The sequence below is a fragment of the Nannospalax galili genome, unplaced genomic scaffold, assembly GCF_000622305.1.
Source record: "Nannospalax galili isolate Female #2095 unplaced genomic scaffold, S.galili_v1.0 scaffold747, whole genome shotgun sequence".
In the NCBI taxonomy this organism is placed as follows: domain Eukaryota; kingdom Metazoa; phylum Chordata; class Mammalia; order Rodentia; family Spalacidae; genus Nannospalax; species Nannospalax galili.
The window spans coordinates 207,986-230,508 of NW_008357686.1; the positions used below are offsets into that span (position 1 = coordinate 207,986).

Here is a 22,523-nt window from a genome sequence, read left to right on the forward strand (position 1 = left end):
CTTTAGGAGTTAAGGACTAGTTTGAGGAACTGAGTTATTAGGGGTTGCCCTTGATGGGTTTATCTGTCTTTGTACCCATCTCCTTTCTACCCACAATGAGGTGAGCCACTTTGCTTCACCATGTGTTCCCCACCATGATGTTCAAGTGTAAGTTAGACATCTAATTTGAAAATCACTTATAGATTAGTAGCAGGAACAAAGAGCAGATACCAGACATCCCTGAGCATCTCTACCATTTCTGTCTGTTTGATTATTTCATCATAGTGAAAGAAGTTCCAACTGCCATATCCAGCATTGGTCATCATGATCTCAGTCATGAGTGGCAAAGCTACAAGGAGTAGATGCCCACTCTTCCCCATCCTTCTTTGCTTCCTACACTACACCCAGAACCATAACCAGTGAAGAAGTGCCTAGATGGTATTCCGTGGGCAGTACATAAGATCACAGCAAGGGGTATAGAGATGGCTAAGCAGTTAAGAGGACCTGCTGCTCTTGCAGAGAACCTGGGTTTGGTTCTCAGCACCTACATGTTTGCTTACAACTGTCTGTAACTCCAGCTCCAGAGAACCTGATGCCCTCTTCTACCTCCACAGGCACCAAGCATACACATGGTACACATATATACATCAGGCAAACACTCATACACATAAAACAATTTTTTTAATCTTAGAAAAAGGAGATCACAGCAAACATGGAATGGTGGCACATGCCTGTAATCTGAGCTAGTCTCAAGGCTCAATCAGGAGTATTACAATTTCCAGGCCTATGTGAGAAATCTGAGTGTCTGGTTGGCCTCTCGAGGCCAACAAGACAAAGGAAGGGTCCCAAGCCTGTTAAGGGACTTATGCTCTACCCTAGAGCAGGGAACAGGAAGGGGCACTGCCTATTTACTGGAGCAGCACTGTGGAATCTCAGTGGATCCTAAGAACTTAGTCTCTGATGTCACATAAAGGTGGTCATAGATACTGCTGCCTTAACCTCCAGGAAGTAGCAGCTGAAATTCTCTTCTGGGGAACTGAAAAAGCAAGCAAATCTTCAATAACATTTAACAGTGATTTTTATTTATCTGTTACTTCTATTCATTTAAGAATTTTACCAATACGGCCTTACACTTGACACTTTGAAAACTTTACATTATAGTGTAAACTCTCACTGCAAATTAGAAATGCAGTTTGTAAAAGTCTCAACTTGACCAGGTCTGAAACAATTTTAAAACCTTAAAGATGTATTGAAAAAGAAACAGGTTTAATATAAAAACATTGTTCTTCATTACCGAAAAGTTACATCTTTAAACCAAAAGTATAAAAACGCCACGATGAATAGATATTACACATAGTTCTAGATATCTGGTAAATGGGCAAAAAGCAAGCCCGTAAGGTCTTCAACTCCATTCTGTGGTGCATTTCCTATCTCTGGAATTTCATATTCCTGCCATTTTGGTGAATTACCTAGCTGCGTGGTGGTAGAGATGGTAACCCAGAATTTACTCAGCTTCCTTTTTCTCCCCATTGCTGTCCTCTCTAGGCTCTTTGTGTTTGTGCAATCATGGTCTGTAACCTTGACATATTTTCTGTCTTGGTGGTCTCCCTCATTCTCCCAAACCCTGGTTTTCAGCATCCCCATCACTTCTCATTGCATTAGAGAGTTGGAATCCCATGGTCGATACCCACAGGGTCTGTGCACGTAGTAAGTGTGGGTCTTTATCTTTGGTGAGGATGGCATTGTTGGGCCTGTTGCCTCGTTCTTTTCTGTACTTGCTATTCCAGTAATTCTGCTGGTGATTATGTAGAGTAACTCTAAGATGTGTAATGTCTGATTCATATTAATGCCTTAAAAAGAAATTCCACCAAAGTCAGAACTATCTCCTATCTCCAAATCCTTTTCTCTTTCAACAACATTTTTGCAATCCCTATACTGGCAGTGTGTGACTTGGAGTTAGCATGTGAGTGTGTGTGTGTGTGTGTGTGTGTGTGTGTGTGTTATATCTATGTGTGCAGATGTGCTGGCCTGTATGTGTATGTAGGACATAGAACAACTGAGTGTCTTCTATCACTCTCCACCTTACTTTTTGAGAGAGATTTTCTCACTGAACCTAGAGCTTACCATTTTGTCCTGGCTAGCTGACCAACAAGCCCCCAGGATACACCTGTCCCTGCTTCCCAGCACTGGGGTTACAGATGCTTGTTGTGGTGTCCAGTTTTTACATCTGTAGCAGGGATCTGAACTCATGTCCTCTTGCTTGCGCAGCAAGTGCTTCACCCACTGAGCCATCTCCCCATCCCTGGGTTAGCCTTTTTAAGGGCATTTGATATACAAATGCATCTATTGTCCTTTGTGATATTCCTGTTAATCAAAACATCTCATTTTCAAAACTGACAATCAATAAATGGGTCAATCAACTGAACAGACATTTCTCAAAACAAACACAAAAGGTCAACATTTTTCTGTTGCCTGCTTTCTTGAGTTCCATGGCTTGAGGACTGAATTAAAGCCAATCCTTAACTTGTTGCAGTGCCATCTGTGATCTTTGCAAGGGCCTTTCTTTTAGTTACTCCTCAATCCTCTTTTATTCGCATTGCGATTCTCCTCTGAGGAATGTGTGTCTAAAGGATTTTGTATCTTCAGTCCCATTTGTGATCTTGTGAAATGTGCATTGTTTTGTGAAATGTAGTTTTAACCCACATATTTTAGAGCTTCCTCATTTTGCTTTAAACTTTTCACTTTCATTAAATAATTATTCAAAATAATGTTCTTCCATCTGGAGACTGTGTGAAATTGTTTTTGTCAGTTGGAAAACAGCCAAGATTTGCTAGCCGAGTGACCAAAACTGCAGATGAAAAATATCAATATCGATTCCAAACTGTGACACAGAAATAGTAGTGTCTTGTGTTACAAATATGGTACAGGAAATTTGGTGAGTTACTGTCCTATCCTTCAACTCTGGTGTGATTTCAACTATTATAACTAATCACAAATTCACTTCCTTCCAAAAAGGTGGTTTCAATACTCAAAGAAAGCTCTGATATATCAACAGCTTCAGCATTGTCCCTTTCATATTGTTCCAAGAAATGGGCCAAATGAAAAGCAGCAAATATCCTTAAGGCAGTCAGATGACTGAGGTCACAAGGATCATAACGTGCTACACTGAAATCAGAGGTCTGTAAGTTACAACACTTTGTTATTTTTGCATCCATAAAATAGAAAATCCAAAATAAAATTCCATGCATGGACATATTTTATGCATGGCAAATGTGATATTTCCAGTCAGTGAGGGGATACGCCAGGTTTAACTTTCCATTTGTATGGTGAAACAAAAAACACGTAACTTAAACGTTTTCATCTTAGTATTTCTAAGTGATCTATTAAGTAATCTAAAGCATGGTCACATTTTTATGAAGCAAGTTGCCAGAGCTTTTTTGTTTGTTTGTTTGTTTGTTTGTTTTTCTGTTATGTTTTTTTATTGATTCATTCTTTTATTTAGTCAGTACTTTTTTAACTTTTAAAAAAACTTTATTGAGAATTTCATACATGCATATAAGGTGTTTTGATCAAATCCTGCCAGAGCTTTTTATCCTGGATTCTGAAACTGTCTACTGAAAAATTCTCCTTTCCCGTTCTAAGTTGCCCTTATAACCATATTTTAACTTTTGGAGTTTATGAATTTACTTATTTAGAGAATTTATCCAAATGGAATATCATAGTATTCATCTTTTGGGTATCTCCCTTATTTAACCTAGTGTAAGGCCTTTAAGGTTCATATGTGCCATAAGATGTGTCAGAAAGTCCTTTCGTTTTGAAAGTTTGGGTCAAACTTTACTGTATGTACACACCATATTCATTTATCTTTCATTGGAAATTCAAGTTGCTTCTAACTGCTTTCTCCCATTTGTGGTAGTACTTATCCTACTGGGTATGATGTGGTCTCTTGCTGTAGTATTGGTTTATATTAATGTGGTGATTAGCAGTGTCAAACATCTCATGATGGTCAGCTTTAATTGTCAACATGACATAACCTAGAATCAAATGGGAAAAGAGTTTCAGTGAGGGATTGTCTATGTTGGGTTGGCCTGTGGGCATGTCTGTGGGTGACTGTTTTGCTTACATTGAAGCAGGACAATTCAGCTCAGTGTGGCAGTACCATATCCTAGACAGGGGATCTTGGACAGTATAAGCAAATGAAAGCTGGCTGAGAGCGAGGAAGCAAGTAAGGATCCATGCATTTATTCTCTCTGCTCTTGACATTTATTCTCTCAAGCTCCTGACACTGTGACTTCCCCTCGATGGTGGACTATAACCTGCAGTTATAGGCTAAAATAAAACCTTTCACCCCTAAATTACTTTGTGTTAAGTTTTTCACAGTGATAGAAATGAAACTGGAACACATCTTTTTCCTATGTTTCTTGGCTATTTGTACATCATCTTTGATAAACTCCAGAACTTTGCCCATCTTTTAAGTACATCAGGACATTTCCTGTGTAAAGGACATATTAATATATTCTGCAATGCTGGATTAGTGGTGGTATGGTGAATTGCTTTAACACATGCTTATCTGGAAAAGTCTTTTTTTCTCTTTTCATTTTATTTATTTTTATTTTATGTGTATGAGTGTCTTGCCTGCATGTGTGTAAGTGCACCTGTGTCATATAATGCCCATGGAGGTCAGAAGAGGACACCGGATCCCCTGAAACTGGAGTTACAAATGGTTGTAACTCCACATGTCAGCCACCATGTGGGTGCTGGAAATCGAACCCAGGTCCTCTGCAAGAGCAGTAAGTGCTTTTAACCACTGAGCCATCTCTCCAGCACCACCTGCATTCTCTTAACCTCCTAGCTGTACTATATTACAAATGAAGAAAGATTACGTACTCAAAATTCATCAGTTCCCAGAACCTATGTGGTCGCTAACAACCATCTATAACACCAGTTCCACAGGGATCCTGTGCCATCTTGTGGCCTTTATGGAAATTACATGCATGTGATACATACATACACACGTGTATGTGTGTATGTAAAAAATTCATACACATAAAAATAAACTATTTAAAAATTTTAAAAATCTCTTTCCAACTTGGAACATTTTGCTATTATAAATTCAGCAAATGAGGCAACATAGGAAATTTCCCTTAAATTCCCCTCCCCCAGAGAACCTATGTTTGTCCTGTACAATAAAACAGCATATTCCTTTACTAGAGCATTTCCTGTTCAAACTGACCCTCTATATAGATGCTCTGAAATTATGGATATGGTCATACCGATCAATGATGTCACACAACATATGAGACCCAAAATATAACTCACAGAGGTAGTGGTTTAAAACTGTGAACTGTGATAATACATGACAAAGGGAGACAGACCAAAAAGTCTGATACTGAACGTTTACACAGGTATCCAAAGATAGCCAAAATATGCCAGATAAAGATTCTTTAAAAGTTACAAAACACTGGGAAGGGTCAGTATTAGGTTGGAAAACCCCTAAACCCAAAGGTCAATAGACCTCACAAAAATTAAAAGGCCCTGGGAAATGAATCTCTTTCTTTCCTCCAATATCTATTATATTATTTCTGTTTTCCTGCCTGTTCTCATGCCCCATCCTTCAACTAAAATATACTTCCCCTTTACTCAACTTAACTGTGGGGTCAAGGTGTGAGTAGGACCACATACTACTGCAGGAACATGGGGACATGTTCATCTGTCATTAGAAGATAAAGGTCTTTGGAATCAAAGAATGGAAGGACATATGAGATGGACTTCAGCCCATTTTCATTCTCCAAATCACCAGTGACTTCACATGTTTGTTTCTCTGTCCTCAGATAGAGAATATCAGATTCCTCACTTCTCAAGGCCTCAAAAAAGAAAGGAATTGTGATGATTGGATGTCATCATCATCATCAAGTATTTGTCATTAAAAATAGATGCAGGAAGCGAGGAGCATACTTGTAATATCAACACTTGACAAGCTGAGGTACAAAGATCCGCACAAGGTCTTTGGAGACCAACCTGAGGCACACAGTGAATTCAAGGCTAGCCTGTACTACATAATGAGACTTTGTCTTTATATCTTAAAAAAAAAAACAGAGCCAGGGAAGAAAGGAAGAATATAACCGCACAGTAAAGAGTCTGTCCAATGAGCTAGCTGTCTGCCTGGTAGGGTGTGCTGTTTGTGCATTTGGAACATCAGCAGAGGACTCAGAAATATTCAGGCTTTAAAAACGTTCCCATAAATTGCTATATATGTTACCCTAAGCAGCATATGAGTGGCTGTGAAGTTTTGTAAAAGCCTTCTGACATCTGCTGCATCAAGGCTTGAACTTTTACCTCAATTACTAATTTAAAAAATAAATGATTTGTTAATTTGGGGCCTGACAAAGGTAGACAGTCTTCTTTGATCTCTGTCTTGTACTGTTTTAACAAACAACCCGTAGTTTCCAGTGCCTACAACAATAAATGTTTATTATTTGTCCACACACACACGCGCGCGCGCACACACACACACACACACACACACACCCACACACATGCCTAGACACAGAGTGAAAAATCTTTATGATTCCATATGGATGATTACATACAGGAGTATACCAGTATGTGTGCAATCAAAGGACAAATGAAAACATTAGCATACAAACCCACTCGGAATCCCATTGATTGATCACATTAAATTACACAATACTGTTTTTATAAGAAGCATAAAAAGCCAAAGGTTCCAAAAGGATAGAGGTACAATATCCAACTTCAATCAAGTAAATGCTCTATATCATAAAAAGGCTCTGAAAGCTTATAAAACACCTGGAAACTTAAAATAATAATAAAAAAGCAGCCAAGCCTGGTGATACAAGCCTATAATCCCAGCACTTAGGAGGTAAAGACAGAAATATCCAAAGTCCAATGTCATTCTCAACTATATACTATGTTCTAGGCCAGGTTGGGCTACATGAGAACTTACCTCAAAAAAATACCCCCCAAAAGAACATATTAGTCATTTTTTAGACATGAATCATTTTGCAGACTCAGAAATAGGATACCAAACAGGCAGTATTCTAGCCAGGCCTCCCACTCTGGGCTCTTAGGTCAAGAAAGAGATGCACTCCAGATGTCCAGTAGGCAGTGAGACAGAGCTGGTAGGCCTAGGTGGCAAGTAGGGACCAGGAGGCTGCAGCCCTCTTTCTCCAGCAGGACCTGAAGACAGAAAAGCAAAGGCCAGAACCGGATCGCATACATGTCGCTGCCCAGCAAATACAATCATATTTCGGTGTCCCACACAATCAAATATCTGTCTCTGAGACCAGAAACAGACCTGTTCCCATCTGAATTCCCTGTCTGTTGGGAGCTATTAGTATAAGCACAGCCATTATGTACACTGAGCTGTGGCAGTCTTGCTTATTTACTTTATGACCTTTCACCTTGACTCAAGAGTTTGTGTTTTACACACAAGCACTGAATTGTTCTGTCAAGTCAGGAGGAATGTGCTGATAATTTAGGGAAAATGGTTAGTTGGAATTCACTACAAGTATTTGACTATTCCTTGACCCTCAGATAAAAGTGGGAAAAAACAGCTGTTGAAGCTAATTGAGCTAAGCAAATGGTGGCTATCTGATGTTCTGCTGTGTAAGAAGGCTGAGCTAAAATAAACCAGGGCTGCAGTCTCTACTGACAGTCCTCCCAAGTATCTTTTCTCTGTCTCTTGTTTTTCTTTCAAGCCTCACTCCCCCTTTCAGGTGCTGTTCATCTAAGGCCGGCTGGCACCGGCAACCTATCTCTGGTTTTAGCTCCATCTTCAGCAATCCCTTCTGGTCAAGCATGGGGGTCTCTGAATATGATCTTCCCTGTACTGGGAAAGTTCTGCAGCTCCTTGCTCCCACCCACATTTGCTAGCCCTGCCTACATCGCCAACGCTGCCAGACCTCTGTGATCAGCAAGCTCTCTAGCTTCATTCAATGCCTTTTATTCCAGAAATTCCACCCTAAATGGTTTTGTACTCATATATCAGCCATCGTCCTTTTTCACTCAGCAGGGCCCAGCCTTCCCACCCAGCCACCCTGACTGTATAATTCTCCTCTGAGCTCATGAAGCCTTCCTGTCTGAGTGGGCCATTGAGATTCACTGGCAAAATACAGCCTGGGAAGGTGGCCAGGCTACCCGTCTACAAAGAAAATGTCCTTAAGTCAGCATTATTGTGTCCTTCCATTTCAGATTCTTATCACTTAAGCATGCCTTCCCAGGCCACCCCAGGGTGCAGTACACTGGGGACACTGCACTGGGCTGGAAGTCATTATACTTGGTTCTGTTCCTTCCACTTGATAGGCTCCCTGCCCTCGGGCAAGACCTTGCCAAATGAGAGTACCTTGGTCTACTGTTTTCTTGACATCAGGGCACTGGTCACTTGCTGTTGAGCAAAACACTTGATAACTGAAGATTCACTGACAGCCCCCAAGCACCATATTGTAAGTCATACTGAGAAAATTGAGCATCTAGTCCCAAGGTGGTTCAAACTCTGGGTTCCCGGGTACAACCAGCTTACCACAACCCCTCCAATTTCCCATTTATCCACACCCCCAAGTTCTGCCTTCAATGACACACCTACTGGTAGGCTGCCAGGCTGCTGCAGAGAGATGGAATCAGGAGGAGCCTGAAAAGAGTTTTTCAGCGCCAACAGAGCCTCAGCAGCCTCCAGCTTCCTCTGCCACTCTAAGGCAGCAGAAACAGAATCCTGGTTGGAGGCATTAGGGACCTGCAAAGGAAATGATGTTAGAGAGTGGGGGCTAGGTAAAATCATACCTCCTCCCACTGGTACAGGTGCCCCTTTAGTGCTCAGGTCCCTCCAGCACCCACCCCCACCCCCATCCACTAAAATCCCCTCCCAGGGACCTGGACCCCACTTCTTTGCCAGGACCTGTGGCTGCAGTAGAAGAGGACCAGAGGTGGCACAGGGTTGCAGGATCACACTTGAGAATCTGAAAACAAGGAGAGGAGAGGCCAGGGGATTAAATCCTCTGGTGGACACCTACTACCACTACACATGGAGGGCCAAAAATTTGTAATATCAGGCTGGGGAAATCTGAATGACGCGAAGACATTAGTTCTTTTGGCCTGGGCATGTCCCTGCCCTTTTTTTCCTGTTTCCTTCTTAAACTTGTATATATCTTTCTTGAGACACTAATTTGTACCCATTTTCTCAGGAATCACAAGTGTCTGTGTGCTAATCTGCAAAGCGGCTGGAGAGATGGAAGTACCATCTCTTTTCAGGGACTGGCTCTTACCTCCATTGAGTTTGAAGTACAAACCAGGCTCATTTCTAGGAAGCTTTCTCTACTGGCCTTGGTCATTCCCCTGGGCCTGTGTGGCCTTGCCCATCATGATCCCAGGCTTTTCTCTGATGTCCATCTATTATGGATAGTACTATAGAGTAATAGCTCATACGTATTGAAGGACTACTCTGTCGTAGGCCTTCTTTAAACCTTCTTTTCAATACTATAAATGTAGAATGCTTTTCCAGCACGCCCGCTGTAAAAACAGGTTCTGAAAAATAAAGTCACTTATCCAAACCCTCAAGATTAGGAAAAAGCTGTCAAAGCTGATAATACCTATCTTTCCCTCTCCTGAGGTGCTGCCTTCTCCGCTACCTACTACTTTTCCTCCTCCTTCTCCTCTTTCTTATTCGCCTACCTCCAGTGCCACAAATAGTGTTGAACATGGAATAATATAAGACAAAGCTGGCTCTATGTTCCTTTCTCTACTCACCTCTTGGGCCTGGCAGAGGGGCCAGGAGGTTCCAGGGAAAAAGAAACCATGGGTTGTTGCTCCAAGGTCACTGGAGTATAGGGCAGAATTGAGGGCTCTCGGGGCTGGTTAAGCAACAGAAGTGCTTGACAATTTTCCTGCAGGAGCAGAGAGACCAGTGGGAATTTGCTACCAGACCAACCATGAATAGAGGAAGCATGGGCTAGTTTAGGATGAGAATAAGAACCCAAATGTCAGAACCTGAAGATGTTGAAGATCAGCCAGGCTTACCTTTAATTTTCAGTTCATACTGAAACTCAGAAAGAAGTCATCTTTCACAGGTAGATTAGGGGATGGAACACATGTCATTGGGATTCAGTGTAAAGTGTCTGGGCAATGACCTCAGAAGCATTTCCCATAGGCAAAAGACTCTCCTTACCTCCTGTGGGGCATTGTGGGACCTGGCTTCATGCTGATACACAGTGCTCTCCTTCTCATCTGTAAAACACAAGGCATAGCTTAGATGAGCCTCACTATCAGCACCATTCCAAACACTCCACCCCATTCTGAGGTCTCATCTCATGGTTCTTTTCCAGCTTCTGGATATCTTTCTCTTCATAGTGAATGTCCACTGGGGAGACTGGGACGGAAGGATCACAGGTATAAGAATACCCTGGACTAACTAACAAGGTAGTGTCTCAAACCAAATGTTTACAAGACAATGTCTCAAAACAACAAGCCTAACACTCAACAACAAAATCCACCTACATAAAATATAAGCAAAGGACTTAAACTAACATTTTTCCAAAACATTTGTCCCTAACATTGATATGAGAATTTACCAAAGGTCACACTGCAATTTCATGACAAGGTTGGTGACAGAATTTTCCATGCTTTCTTAACCCAAACTCAGGTTCCTTGCCCAGCCAAGCCACTCACTGAGGTCTTCTGCTGCAACAGCAGACTTCTTGACATGCTTGTGAGATGTAGGGGCAACAGCCATACTCTTCATCAGTCCTTGAGACAGTTGCCTCTTCAGCAGTGCACCCTGCTCGCTCTTTGAGGCACTCACAGCAGGACAGGCCCGGGGCTGCTTCCTAAAGTGAAGAATTGAGGGCCCAAGTTTAGTAGGATACAGAAGAGGCCTGAGCCTTTTCCTGTCAGACATGATTCTCCCAAGATGACAACAAGATTGTGACACTTACAGGCATGAAAGAGACAGAAATGCTTTTCACTCCTGGTTTGGGTAGTGATGCCATGCTTTTGTCAGCTGTCAGAGTGACCTATAAGTCTTCTAGAGCCAAATTCAGTCCCTCATGGAGCTCTGGTCCCATGCCCACAGTTATATGTGGAATCAGAAGGGCATCAGAGTACAGCAGGCATGCCATTGTGTTCTATGGTTCTAGGATCAGGATTGAAGGTCAGAATGGCCCTTTGAGCCCCTACTCCCATGTACTTACTCTGCCTCTAGAAAGCAGCATCTTAAGTGACTGGAATTTTTCTTTCCATTCTGCTCACTGCTGCAATTAAGTTTTCATTCCCTTCCTTTCCTTGGCTTTCCCAACCTTTACCTATCCTTATTTAAATAGTCTCCTTCCCAGAAGTTCTACCCATACATTGCCTCTGCCCAAGAATCTCTTCACAGTCCCACAGAATTTTTATTGGATCCTAACTCTCTGTGCCCAACTTCACTCCACACAATCCATTCCCAGGCACAGCCATGAACTCGTGCATCTCCTTCAGCAATCACTGCACTTCATTCTGTTGCTCCATAGTCTTCCATGTGCCCTGAATTCATTCAATCCCCATGTGGGATTTTATATTCCATGCTCTTGGCTGGTATTCTCATGAATGCTGAATATCAATTTCCCTTCACTTTCCATTAATATTTTTCTCACATTCAACCTTAATCTTAATTATCACCCTGATCCCCCTTTAAACTGACTAGCCTCTTGCTTCCCATAAAATTATATCATTCTGCTGAATCCAAGGTGGTGGCCCAAGCCTTAGATCCTAGTATTCAGGAGACTGAGGTAGGAGGGTCAGGAGTTTGAGACCACTCTGGGTTAACCCATGAGACAGTCTCTCAAAACAAAAAAAAAAAATTTACAGCTGAACAACAAAAACAACTTACATAAAATGTAAGCAAAGGAACTGAACAGACATTTCTCCAAAACATACAAATGGCAAACTGAAAAAATGCTCAAAATAAAAAGTCAGTGCAGAAATCCAAATCACAAGTGAGGTACAATTCATTCCATTAGGATGTCTGTTCTCTAAAAAATGTAGCAAGCATTGGAGAAAACATGGAGAAATTGGAGCCTTTGTGCACTTTTTGTGGGACTACAGATTAATGTAACTAGTGACATTCTATCTCAAAAAATACTCTTCTCCTGAATCCCGTCATCTTTCAATTATTATTTTACTCCAGCCCTTCATTCACTCCCAGCATTCCTCAGGCAACAGATTTTTCTTGAATGCCCTATGGACTACTAGATCCTGAATGAACCAATAGGCACCTCCTTAGCAGACTCATTCTTCTCTCTCTGCCAACACACACTCTTGACATTCATGCAAATTTTTTTCACTCATTACCTTCACAGCCTGCCACCAATCTTTCAGACTCTTCACACTTCAAAAACTGTGCCTGACTATGGCAGCTTCTCTTCCCTAACACCGTCCCTCTTTATGCCCCCCACCCACCCACAGAGGAGCACTCTCTGGCAAGCAGCAGTATTATTGCCTTAGGAAGCCCAGTAATTCTACTCTTCCCCACCTCTGAGTCAAAGCAGGGTCATGAGCTCTGCCACAGGGTCCAGAGGTCAGGGAATCTCCCAAAATGGGATTCCCAGGCAGGGAGGAATTTCCAGAGTCAGTGCGGGTTTTCCACTTAAGCAGTGGAAAGGGAATGGAACTGGCTAGCTGGAGAAGGACAGAGGGATGGAAGAAACAAAAGGCAGATAATATAAAGGTCAAAGGTCAATATTTCTGATGCAAGCCTGTAGTTACCGCAGACTTTCCCAGATCAGAATCAACTGGCTGAATCCTCAGGAAAGTTCTAGCTCCTCCTTCCACTCCCCTTTCTACTCCTTTAGCCCTCTACTAACAGAAGCCAATGAGCTTCCTGCCAGCACTGCCTATCACTTCCTGCCCTAATGGTGACCAGTGATTTTTGAGACCCACTTGCACCCCAACACTCTGGGTTTTCTCCCTCTTGCCTTTTACATTTGGTTTGTGCTCACTTAAGTGAGCTGGTAAAATTGAACTTTATGCTCCCTTACCATGTTTCCCACGATTGCCTCCCTTTGAATATGGAATATTATGTACATCCATTTTTAGCACATCCACATGCTATGCTGTAATTTACCTTTTCAAAATTCAGCATATAATTTATTTTGTTTTGTTTTGAACAGGGTCTCACTATGTAGACCAGGTTGACCTGAAACTTGCAGAGATCCTCCTGCTTCTGCTTCCCAAGAGCTGGGATTATAGGCATATATCACCATGCCTAGATCAGCATGTTATTTAAACATGGACTCACATCCCTACATCAGGTTTTCTCTTTCAACCGTCATCCTAAACCCCCAGGGACCCTTGCAAATGTCTGGGGACATTGTCCTCCGTCCTTGTGTGTGTGTGTCTGTGTGTGTCTGTGTGTCTGTGTCTGTGTGTCTGTGTGTCTGTGTCTATGTCTGTGTCTGTGTGTTTCTGAGCATTCTGTTCTGTTCCATGGACAAATCCCTCTATATCTGTGTCAGTCCTACACTGCCTTAATTTTTTATCACTCCATAGTAGGACATGATGTCTGATAGGAAAGTCCCTAATTCCTCATAGCCAAAGGGGTCTTCTTTATCCCTTGGCTTTACTCTTCCTTGTATATGAGGATCTACATGTCAAGTTCCCTGAAAACTCAGTTGCAAAAAGTTTGGATTGCATTTTCCTTGACTCTGAAGATGTATTGAGAGGAATCTGCAGGGTGTCCAACCTTCCAAGTCATCAGCTTGTAATGTCTCTTCATTTGTGTGATCCACGTTTTCATCTCAGTTTTATTTTCAGTTTTATCTTTTGTGCATTTGTATCTGGTTCTCCTTTTGTTTTTGGTTTTTTTACCAGAAAGCTCTAGAGTATTGTGGCTCTTGTATTTAATATCTAGCTGCAATGGAAACTTTTCATTTGCATCTAATTTATAGAAATACATTTGACTTTTTAACTAGTGTATTGATCTTAAAATCAGGGACCATATTAAAATTTATTATACCTAAAGATATATCTATAGGCATTCTGGACTTTTCTTTGACACTAAATAATATTATTATAATATAATTTAGGGGGGTTGTATCATTCTAGCTTGGACACCCAGTAAAAAGCCTCAAAAGATGTAAAATTTGGACTTGTTTGGATAACTGCTGATTCTTTAAAATGCCACCAACATTTCCACAAAAAATAATTTCCCTTTCTGCTTTTTTATTTTCTTCCTTTCTTCTTTCTTTCATCCTCTCTCCTTCCTTTTTTCTTCCTTTCTTCCTTGCTTGCTATTAGCTTCCTTTTTTCTTATTACTGCATTAAGGAATGTCCCTCACTTCAAATGTGCATTTTAAAAACCACAACTAGGGGCTAGAGAGATGGTCCAGTGGTTAAGAGCACTGGCTGATCTTGCAGAGGACCCAGATTTGATTCCCAGCACCCACATTGTGGTTAACAACCATCCATAACTCTAGTTCCAGGAGAATCTGATGCCTTCTGTCCTCTATGGGTGTTGCATAACATGGGTGCACTTACATACATGCAGCTAATGCACTTATACACATAAAATAAAAATAATAAATAAAAAATTTTTTTAAAACACAACTAGATTTCACCTGTATGTTGGTGTTAAGAGCCCTGTTCATTTTATCTGGGGGAAAAAGTGACTGATATTAATAGATTTTTCCTATACTTTAAGTTAAATTTACCTTATAATAAAAAAACAGAAAAACTGTAAGTACATATTAGTAGTAGTAGTAGTAGTAGTACGTATTAGTAGTATTAGTAGTAGTATATATGTTTAATTTTCCAAAATTAAACATACAATATAGCATCTAGAACAACCAATCAAATATGTTAACCACAAAGGCCTCCCTCATACCTCTTCCACTTGAAGTTTTCTAATATTAAATCACCTTTGGTCCCCTAGGATAACTGTAACTTAGTTATGGTACATTATCTTTTATATGTGGGAAGAATTAGCTACAATTTCTGTGAGCATTTTGTGTCTTTGGTTAATGGGTAATATTGACATGAAGTTTCTTTCTCATGTAATATTTTTAATCTGGCTCCAGAGTTCAGGTTTACTGTCATAGACTGACTTTAGTAAGAATCCTTTTTTTCTATCTGAAAATATTCATTGTTTTAATACATTTTTAATAATTTTGTTAATTTTAATAGTTGGTAAAGTATCAGAAATGACAGGGCTTGGTGGCACAGGCTTTTAATCTAAGCACTCAGGAAGCAGAGGCAAGCATATCTCTATGGGTTCCAGGCCAGCCTAGTCTACATAGCAAGTTCCAGGTCAACCAGGGCTACATAGTGACACCCTAACCCTAACTCTAACCCTAACCCTAATATTATAATAAAATTTGAATAGTAATCACGACTAGTGTAAGTAAAATGGCAGACTAAAATGTCTCAATTTTTTGTTATCCCATGGAAAAGTCAAAAAACGAAACTACAAACAGACTAAAATAACCTTATAGGAAGTTTGAGAACCATGAAAAACCCACAGCAATCAAGAGAATGCCAAATCAAGAAAAAGTTATTTTCAAAACAGCAGACAAGTTCATGGACATGGTAGTAGGCTGGTGGAGAGTCAAGGCTCCATTGCAGCTTCTTTCATTTCACACTGGAGGAAAAGAAGAGTCTGCTCACAAGACACTAGCCTTTCTGCAGGTTGTCCTAGGGGATGATCTGTCTTGCCTGACTCAGAGCTCAGACACAACACAAGCAGTGTCTGGACCCTAGGCTGGAAGTCATGCAAAGCAGTTAAGAGTGCCCAGAGACAAGCAAAATGCCAACTGACTGTAAACCCAGTGACACCTGGAGGCAAGAGACTGAGGGCAGTATATCTGTGACCCCCCCAAAAAAAGCAGCAATGCTCAGAGACTCTGTCTACAAAGATCATCAAAAGCTGAATAATTTTTTAAAATAATATTCTTCTAGTAAATATGTAATTAAATTATGAGTGTAAAAGGGGTCATTTAAAGTTTTTTAAGACAATTTGAAATTCTAAATATTCTCATAAAGTAAACTTTTGTTCTAAATACTTTCACTGGTGAAGAATATCAAATATTTAAGAAAAAATTTAGCAATCTGACAAGAACTTTTTCAGAAAATAAGATGGAGCACTTTCCCATTCATTTAATGAAGTCAACATTACTTTTATGAACAAAACAGGAGCCACCAAGATGGCTCAGCAGATAAAACCTCTTGTTGCACAAACCTGAAACCCTGAGTTTGAACCCTGGATCCCACAGTAAAAGGAGAGAACTAACCACTGAAATGTGTTCTTTAGCCTCCACATGCATGGACTGGCAGAGAGAGAGAGAGAGAGAGAGAGAGAGAGAGAGAGAGAGTTAAAAGTAATAAGAACATAGATGCAAACCTCTCTTGTGAAACTTTAGCACTCTGAATTAACAGTGTATGAAAAATATCCACTACTAAGCAGAGTTTACCTACATATTTCCATATAAATACCACCAATGAAGCTGGGCTTGGTGGCACATACCTGTAATCCCAGTACTCAGGAGGCTGAAGCAAGAGGACTACCACAGGTTGGATGCCAGCCTGGGCTACATAGTGAATTCCAGGACCGTTTCTGCTACAGACTAAGACCCTGTCTCAAAAAAAATCCACCAATGAATTTCACTATACTAGTAGGATAAAGAAATAGTATTTACTGAGATGCATGACAGAAAAGGTATTTAATAACATAAAAATCCACTCATGCTAAAAGTCAAATAAGAAAATGTGATAATTTAGGAATATTAGAAAATATCCTCAACCCAATAAGGTACACCTCCAAAATTATCTGGTGGCAAAAATGCTAAATGGCAAAAGGCTGATTACTTTTTTGCTATTGATTTTTATGATTTTAATTTTATTTTAATTTCTTTTTATTAAAGTTTTAATTAGCATACAAAATAATGGGTATTATGACATTTTCACATACGTATATTATTGTAGTTTGCTCATATTCACCTCCATTACCTGCTGTTGTTCTCTCTCCATCCAGTCCATCTCCTCCCCACAAAGTCCCCCTTCAACATTCATGTCATATATAAACATATACATGATATATGTATGATATATTTATATATGTATATATATATGACCTAGGTTGTGTGTATGAGATTAATGGAAAGGGAATGAATGCTCCTGTCAATAGTTCAGAAATGAGGCAAAATGTCCCCCACAGATTCTCACCACATGCACATAACATTATATTTTAGGCCTTCGCTGGAAGAATGATTTTTTGTTGTTGTTGTTCTTTTTGAGACAAGGCCTCCCAGTAGCCCCAGCTAGCCTGGAACTCACTATGCAGATCAGGCTAGCCTCAAACTCACAGAGATCCACCTGCCTCTGCCTCCCAAGTGCTGGGATTAAAGGCATGCACCACCATGCCCGGCAAGAAGAATGATTTTTTAAAGTTAAATAAAAGGCTTACACGTTGAAAAGAAGAAAGTAAAGGACTGTACTCCATTAAAAGCAATATAATATTTTACACAGGAAATACTCCATGCTCCAGGAAAAAAAAGTCATCTTCTAGATGTCAGAAATTATATTAGGATAGTCCTAAGACAAAAAAGTCAGTATGCAAAATTCACTGTATCTCAGTAAGCTCTAGTGCTGCTTTAAATGTCGTTTCATAACAGTAAAATAGCTGTTGAGAATTTTGATACAATGAATAAAAGGACTATTCAGAGAAAACTACAAAATCTTGCTGAGAGAAATTAAAGTTATTTCCCAAAGTTCTATGAAAAAGGACCTAGAATAGATTAAACACATTTTGAAGAGGACAAAGATGGGAGGGGAGGCTCATAAGATCTCTTGTCTATGGAAACCCTACCGAAGGAGAGCTCACCATTTGCCCAAAAGCCTCTGCATTTTCTGTTCAGCCATCAGAATGCGCCTTCAGGTTACTGCGGTGGCCAGAGGGAAGAAGAAATGTGGAGGAAAGAAACAAGAAAGTTGTCGGAGGGGGTGGGAGTAAGAACGCAGGCCATGCACCAGAAATGTATCCATTGTTTGAGCAGATTGTACTGGGCTGTAGGAAGAAGGAACAGGAAGAAACGGGCACGGAAGAGGGGGATGGGGGCATGGAGGAGGTTGGCCTTAGTAACTTTGTACCCAGCAGACTGAGGAGCTCAGCAGAGCTCTTGAAGGAAATCCTGTGTCACTCCTGGCACATGGAGCATTCCTAGGTCTAATCTTCATTCCCTTCTTTCCACTGGTGAGTTTCTTTTCTGTTCTTGTCTCCCAGGAGGCTGAGACTGAGAGTTGGTCAATGCAGGCCACCTCACCTCTGCATCCTCAGCACCTCAATTGGCTTGGGGTTGGATGCCCATCACAGGAACCTAATGAGGTAATGGATACCAGCCATGGTGGGAGGAGGCCACTGACACTTTTGCAGGCTCTGAGAGGCCCACAAGAACAATCTGAGGACGTTTTTGTCTTTCCTCACACCATGGAGCGCTCAGCCAGTGGTCCAGGCCACACAGGAGAGTCTGCTCCTGGGAGAAGGTCTTGGAAGGGTTGGTTCCAGAGAGGGCGGGCACGTGCGGCCAAGTTCTTCAGCTGAGGATTCTGAGCTAGCCTCTGCCTCTCTCACCGTGCACTGAATGCTGAGCTGCCTCCTTCCTCTCCCCACAAAACCATTCCAGCCCATGCCCCAAGTCCAAAAGGATCAATCTGTCCCTGTTTCCTTCTCAGGAGAGGATGCCAGACATTCTAAGGCTGCATCTATGGGACCCAAACAAACAACACCATGGACAGTGACCAAGACCTTCTCCTGCCCTGATCCTGCTCTCCAAAGTATCTTGTTCAATGAGCCTGAAATAAATGCTGGCATGCTTGACTATTTTGCCTTTGTGATATTTGTTTCACTTTACATGCTGACACCAATCTCAGGTGTCCTGGGGTGACAGCTTTTTTTTTTTTTTTTTTGGTAGGGGAGATCATGGAAGGGGGAGCTAGCATTGTCTTTTACCCTAGAAGGCCATTCACTCTCCTCGAACAGCCAATGCTGCTTGTTGTATGGGAAGGGGCTGGGAAGGACTTGTGAAATGCAGAGACCAGTCAACAGTGAATTTTCCAGAACTGGCAAATCTGATTCCTCCCCCACCCCCCCAAAAAACGCCCCACCCCCGCCCCCGGGCACTTGCATGCAGCTGTGAGGTGGATCTAGCATGTTCCTCCCCATGCAGCATATGTAGGCTTCCTATCTGAGAAATCTTGGGCAGTGTTTAAGAAGTAGTGGGGGAGGGGCATATGCAAAACTCTGCAGATCCTTTGAAAAGGCTATAGTCTTCAGTGCTCACAGTCAGCTCCAGGCATCCCACTTCTCAAAATAGAGCCCTTCTAAAGGAAAACTTTGTCTCCAACTACGGATGGTTCCTTTCCCTGTCACGAAGAGTTGATTCTTACCTTCCTGAAAAGTACTTGAAAAGTACAGCAGCATAGTTTCCTAGGACAAGGCTCCAAGGGAGAGTGGAACACAGTGAAATCTTTAACTCAACATAGAGGAGGCTCTGTTACAAACTGCAGCACTGAGTCACCAGTCACCAGGGCATTTCATCACTGTATGAGAAGTATTTTCACTGCTGAAGAACTGAACCAGGATATAGTAACAGAAATATACTCCTCCCCTTTTAAGTAATATAGCCCCCACTACCAAACTGATAGAATGAAAAATCCCTGTCCCAGGACAGCAGTGAGAAATCATTGGCTTTTCTTGCTGAGAAGACCAGTGTCCTCTCAGAAAAGCATGTGGAATTCTGGCAGACAGCTGCATTTCAAATTCCAAGCCCCTTTTCTCTACTTCTGTAGGGCAGACAAGGTGGGGCTCACAGGTAGAAAATAGATGGAGATTGTATTAGTTATGCTTCTCATCATTCTGACGAAAAGCAACTTAAGGGAAGAAAGGGTACAGTCCACCATGAGGGAATTGTGTGTCAGAGATCATGGCGGTCAGAACATATAGCTGGGATGACTCACAACTGGAAAAAAAAAATAGAAAGCACAGAGCAGGGTGTGCTCACAATTATTTTTTCCCGTTCTGTTCTGTCTTGGACTCCAGCATACAGGATGATGCAGTCCGCATTCAGGGTCGATCATCACTCCTCAGACACACCTTTGTGGACACACCCTCCTAGACATGCCCAGAGGTGTGTTTCCCATATTGTTTCAAATCCAGCCAGATTGACAGAGAAAATGAACCATCATGAAGCTGTTGATCTAAGTGTGATCTGTTGATGCAGATATATTGTTTCTGTAGTGTAGAGCATCATCAGTCCCCACTAATCCTTTGTCTCCTGAGATGAGCCCCAATTCAGTGGGGAGGCTCAGCTACATGTCACTGCTTCTTGAAAACTGGTTGGGATCTTATATCCAGGGCTCAGCCATGCCTCAAAGAGTTCCAACTCCAGGAGCTAGGCAGTTTGTCCAGTGGTTATGCCTTTGCAGTTTGTAAACCCGTGTTTGTACATGTGAACAAGTTAGTATGTGTTTGCATGATTGTATGTATTGTATGTGTGTGTGTGTGTGTGTGTGTAAAATGTGATATTTGTTGAAATATTTGGTGGAATTTGGTCTAATTCAGCAGCTGCACTTGAAACCCAGAGACAGAGGATGGATTAGTGCAGCTGGCCTGACCTGTGAGGAGCCTTCACATCTGCTCCTCTCACCAGGACCCATTCTGCCCAGCACTCTCCAATCTCACTCTAACCATGTCCTCCCGTCCTGACTAGTGCCATACAGCACTCCATTTTGTCTTCCAAAATGTGTACCTCTGCTGCTGATCTGGCCTCCTGCTATAGTCACCTATCACTGTCCTTGTCTTTGGTGGAAATGTCTCCTTCCTCCCATGTTGCATGGGCCCACGGTCTCACAGCCTCATAGGAGAAGACGCTTTCATTCACCATCCCCACACTGAAAGGTGATTCTCTGTGCACTCACCAATGGCAGTGCTGTTCTTCCAGCCTGGAGTACCTAAGTCTGAGCTTGACCAGGGCAATTGGCAACTCTTGGTTGGGCTCAGCACTTGTGGAGATTTTCGCCTGGGTTTTCAGCAAGTTTCTTCTCATAGCTATGTGCATATTTTTCTCCTAGTCTTCTTGAGGAAAAACTCAAAATAAAAACTGTATGCATTTAAGATGTAAAATTATGGTGATTCAGTATCTTGGGCTTCGTGTAATGATTGACATGATCAAGCTAAATAACACATTAATCACCCCACAGAGTCACCACTTTTCTTTTGTGATGAAAGCATTTAAGGTCTACCTCCTTTCACTTTTCAAGTGCACAATGAATTCTTAAACAAATATATCTATGTACATATGTGTTATATATACATATTTAAATTTCCAATTTCATGTTTATATATACCATGTAGTTGACTATGTCTGCAATATATGTTTAAAATGTTATATGCCAATAACATAGTGTATATTATATATTTCATAGATCATATACAGCATGTATACAATCTTTACCTATATATAGTAAAATATCATCTCCATGGGTTTTTTCTCATAAAATAGAAATGTTTATGCCCTTTGACTGTCATTGCTTTCCCATTTGCCTTCCTTACACCCAAGTCTCTGACAACCACTGTTGTGTGCATTCCTTTCTTCAATAAATGAAGTAATACAGCATTTGTCTTTATTTCTGGTTCAGTGTAGTTAGTCCAATTTTACCCGGGCTGTAACTGACAGAAATTTAATAGGATTATCAATATTTCTGGGTGTTTGTGGCGAGATGACATTTCATTTTGTGTGCCTATATATGTCTTTGTGTATAGAGAGGGAGTATTTTTACTGATACTGTGGATTGAATGTAAGGCCTTGCTTGCACTTGCTAAGTAAACATTTTGTCACTTAGCTATATTCCCATCTCTTTTTTAAACTTAAAAAATTTTAAACTCAATCACACTAATTTGCTGCAGGTTAAACATCACTAATTGCTCCAGGCTTCGTGAAAACTCACTCTGTAGCACAGATAAGTCTTATACTTGTCAACCTCCTGTCTCAGCCTCCCGAGTACTAGGAATTGCAGGTTTCATGCCTAGGTCAAGCTATATTCTTTACCTATGCATTCGACAGACATTTAGATCATTTCCATAGCAGGGATACTGTAAATAAAGCTGAACTGAACCTGGGAATGCAGCTATCTCTTGGAATTACTCATTTAATGTCCTTTGGTTTATATCCAGAACATGTATTGCTAAAACACATGATACTTCTAATTTTAAGTTTTTGAGACAAAAACATGATGTTTTTGATAGTTGTTTCAGCAGGTAACACTTGTAAGAATGTTGTACAAGAGTCCACTTTACTCCTCACTTTCACTAATCCCTATCTCTTATCATTTGATAATCACAAGTGCGAAATGACCTCTTATCATGATTTTGATTCACATTTTCATGATTACTTGTTGAGCACTTTTGCCTCTATCTGTTCTCCATTTGTATGTCTCCCCTAAAAAATGTCTATTCATGGGGCTGGAGAGATGGGCCAGCACTTAAAAGCACTGACTGCTTTTGCAGAGGACTGGGG

The 22,523-nt window shown here is 41.1% G+C and overlaps 1 protein-coding gene across 1 annotated transcript in view; it reads right to left on the reverse strand.

The window, feature by feature from the left end:
* Positions 1-6,774: 6,774 nt before the first annotated feature.
* The window catches only part of LOC103751968 (doublesex- and mab-3-related transcription factor C1-like), a 34,160-nt gene continuing 18,411 nt past the window's right edge, over positions 6,775-22,523 (reverse strand). The window contains exons 3-8 of the mRNA XM_008855597.3: positions 10,657-10,814; positions 10,157-10,215; positions 9,739-9,875; positions 8,891-8,951; positions 8,578-8,728; positions 6,775-7,176 (exon numbers count right to left, since the gene is read on the reverse strand). Of these exons, the coding sequence (XP_008853819.1) occupies positions 7,064-7,176; positions 8,578-8,728; positions 8,891-8,951; positions 9,739-9,875; positions 10,157-10,215; positions 10,657-10,814 (679 nt within the window). The 3' untranslated portion in view covers positions 6,775-7,063. The remainder of the gene's footprint in view (positions 7,177-8,577; positions 8,729-8,890; positions 8,952-9,738; positions 9,876-10,156; positions 10,216-10,656; positions 10,815-22,523) is intronic.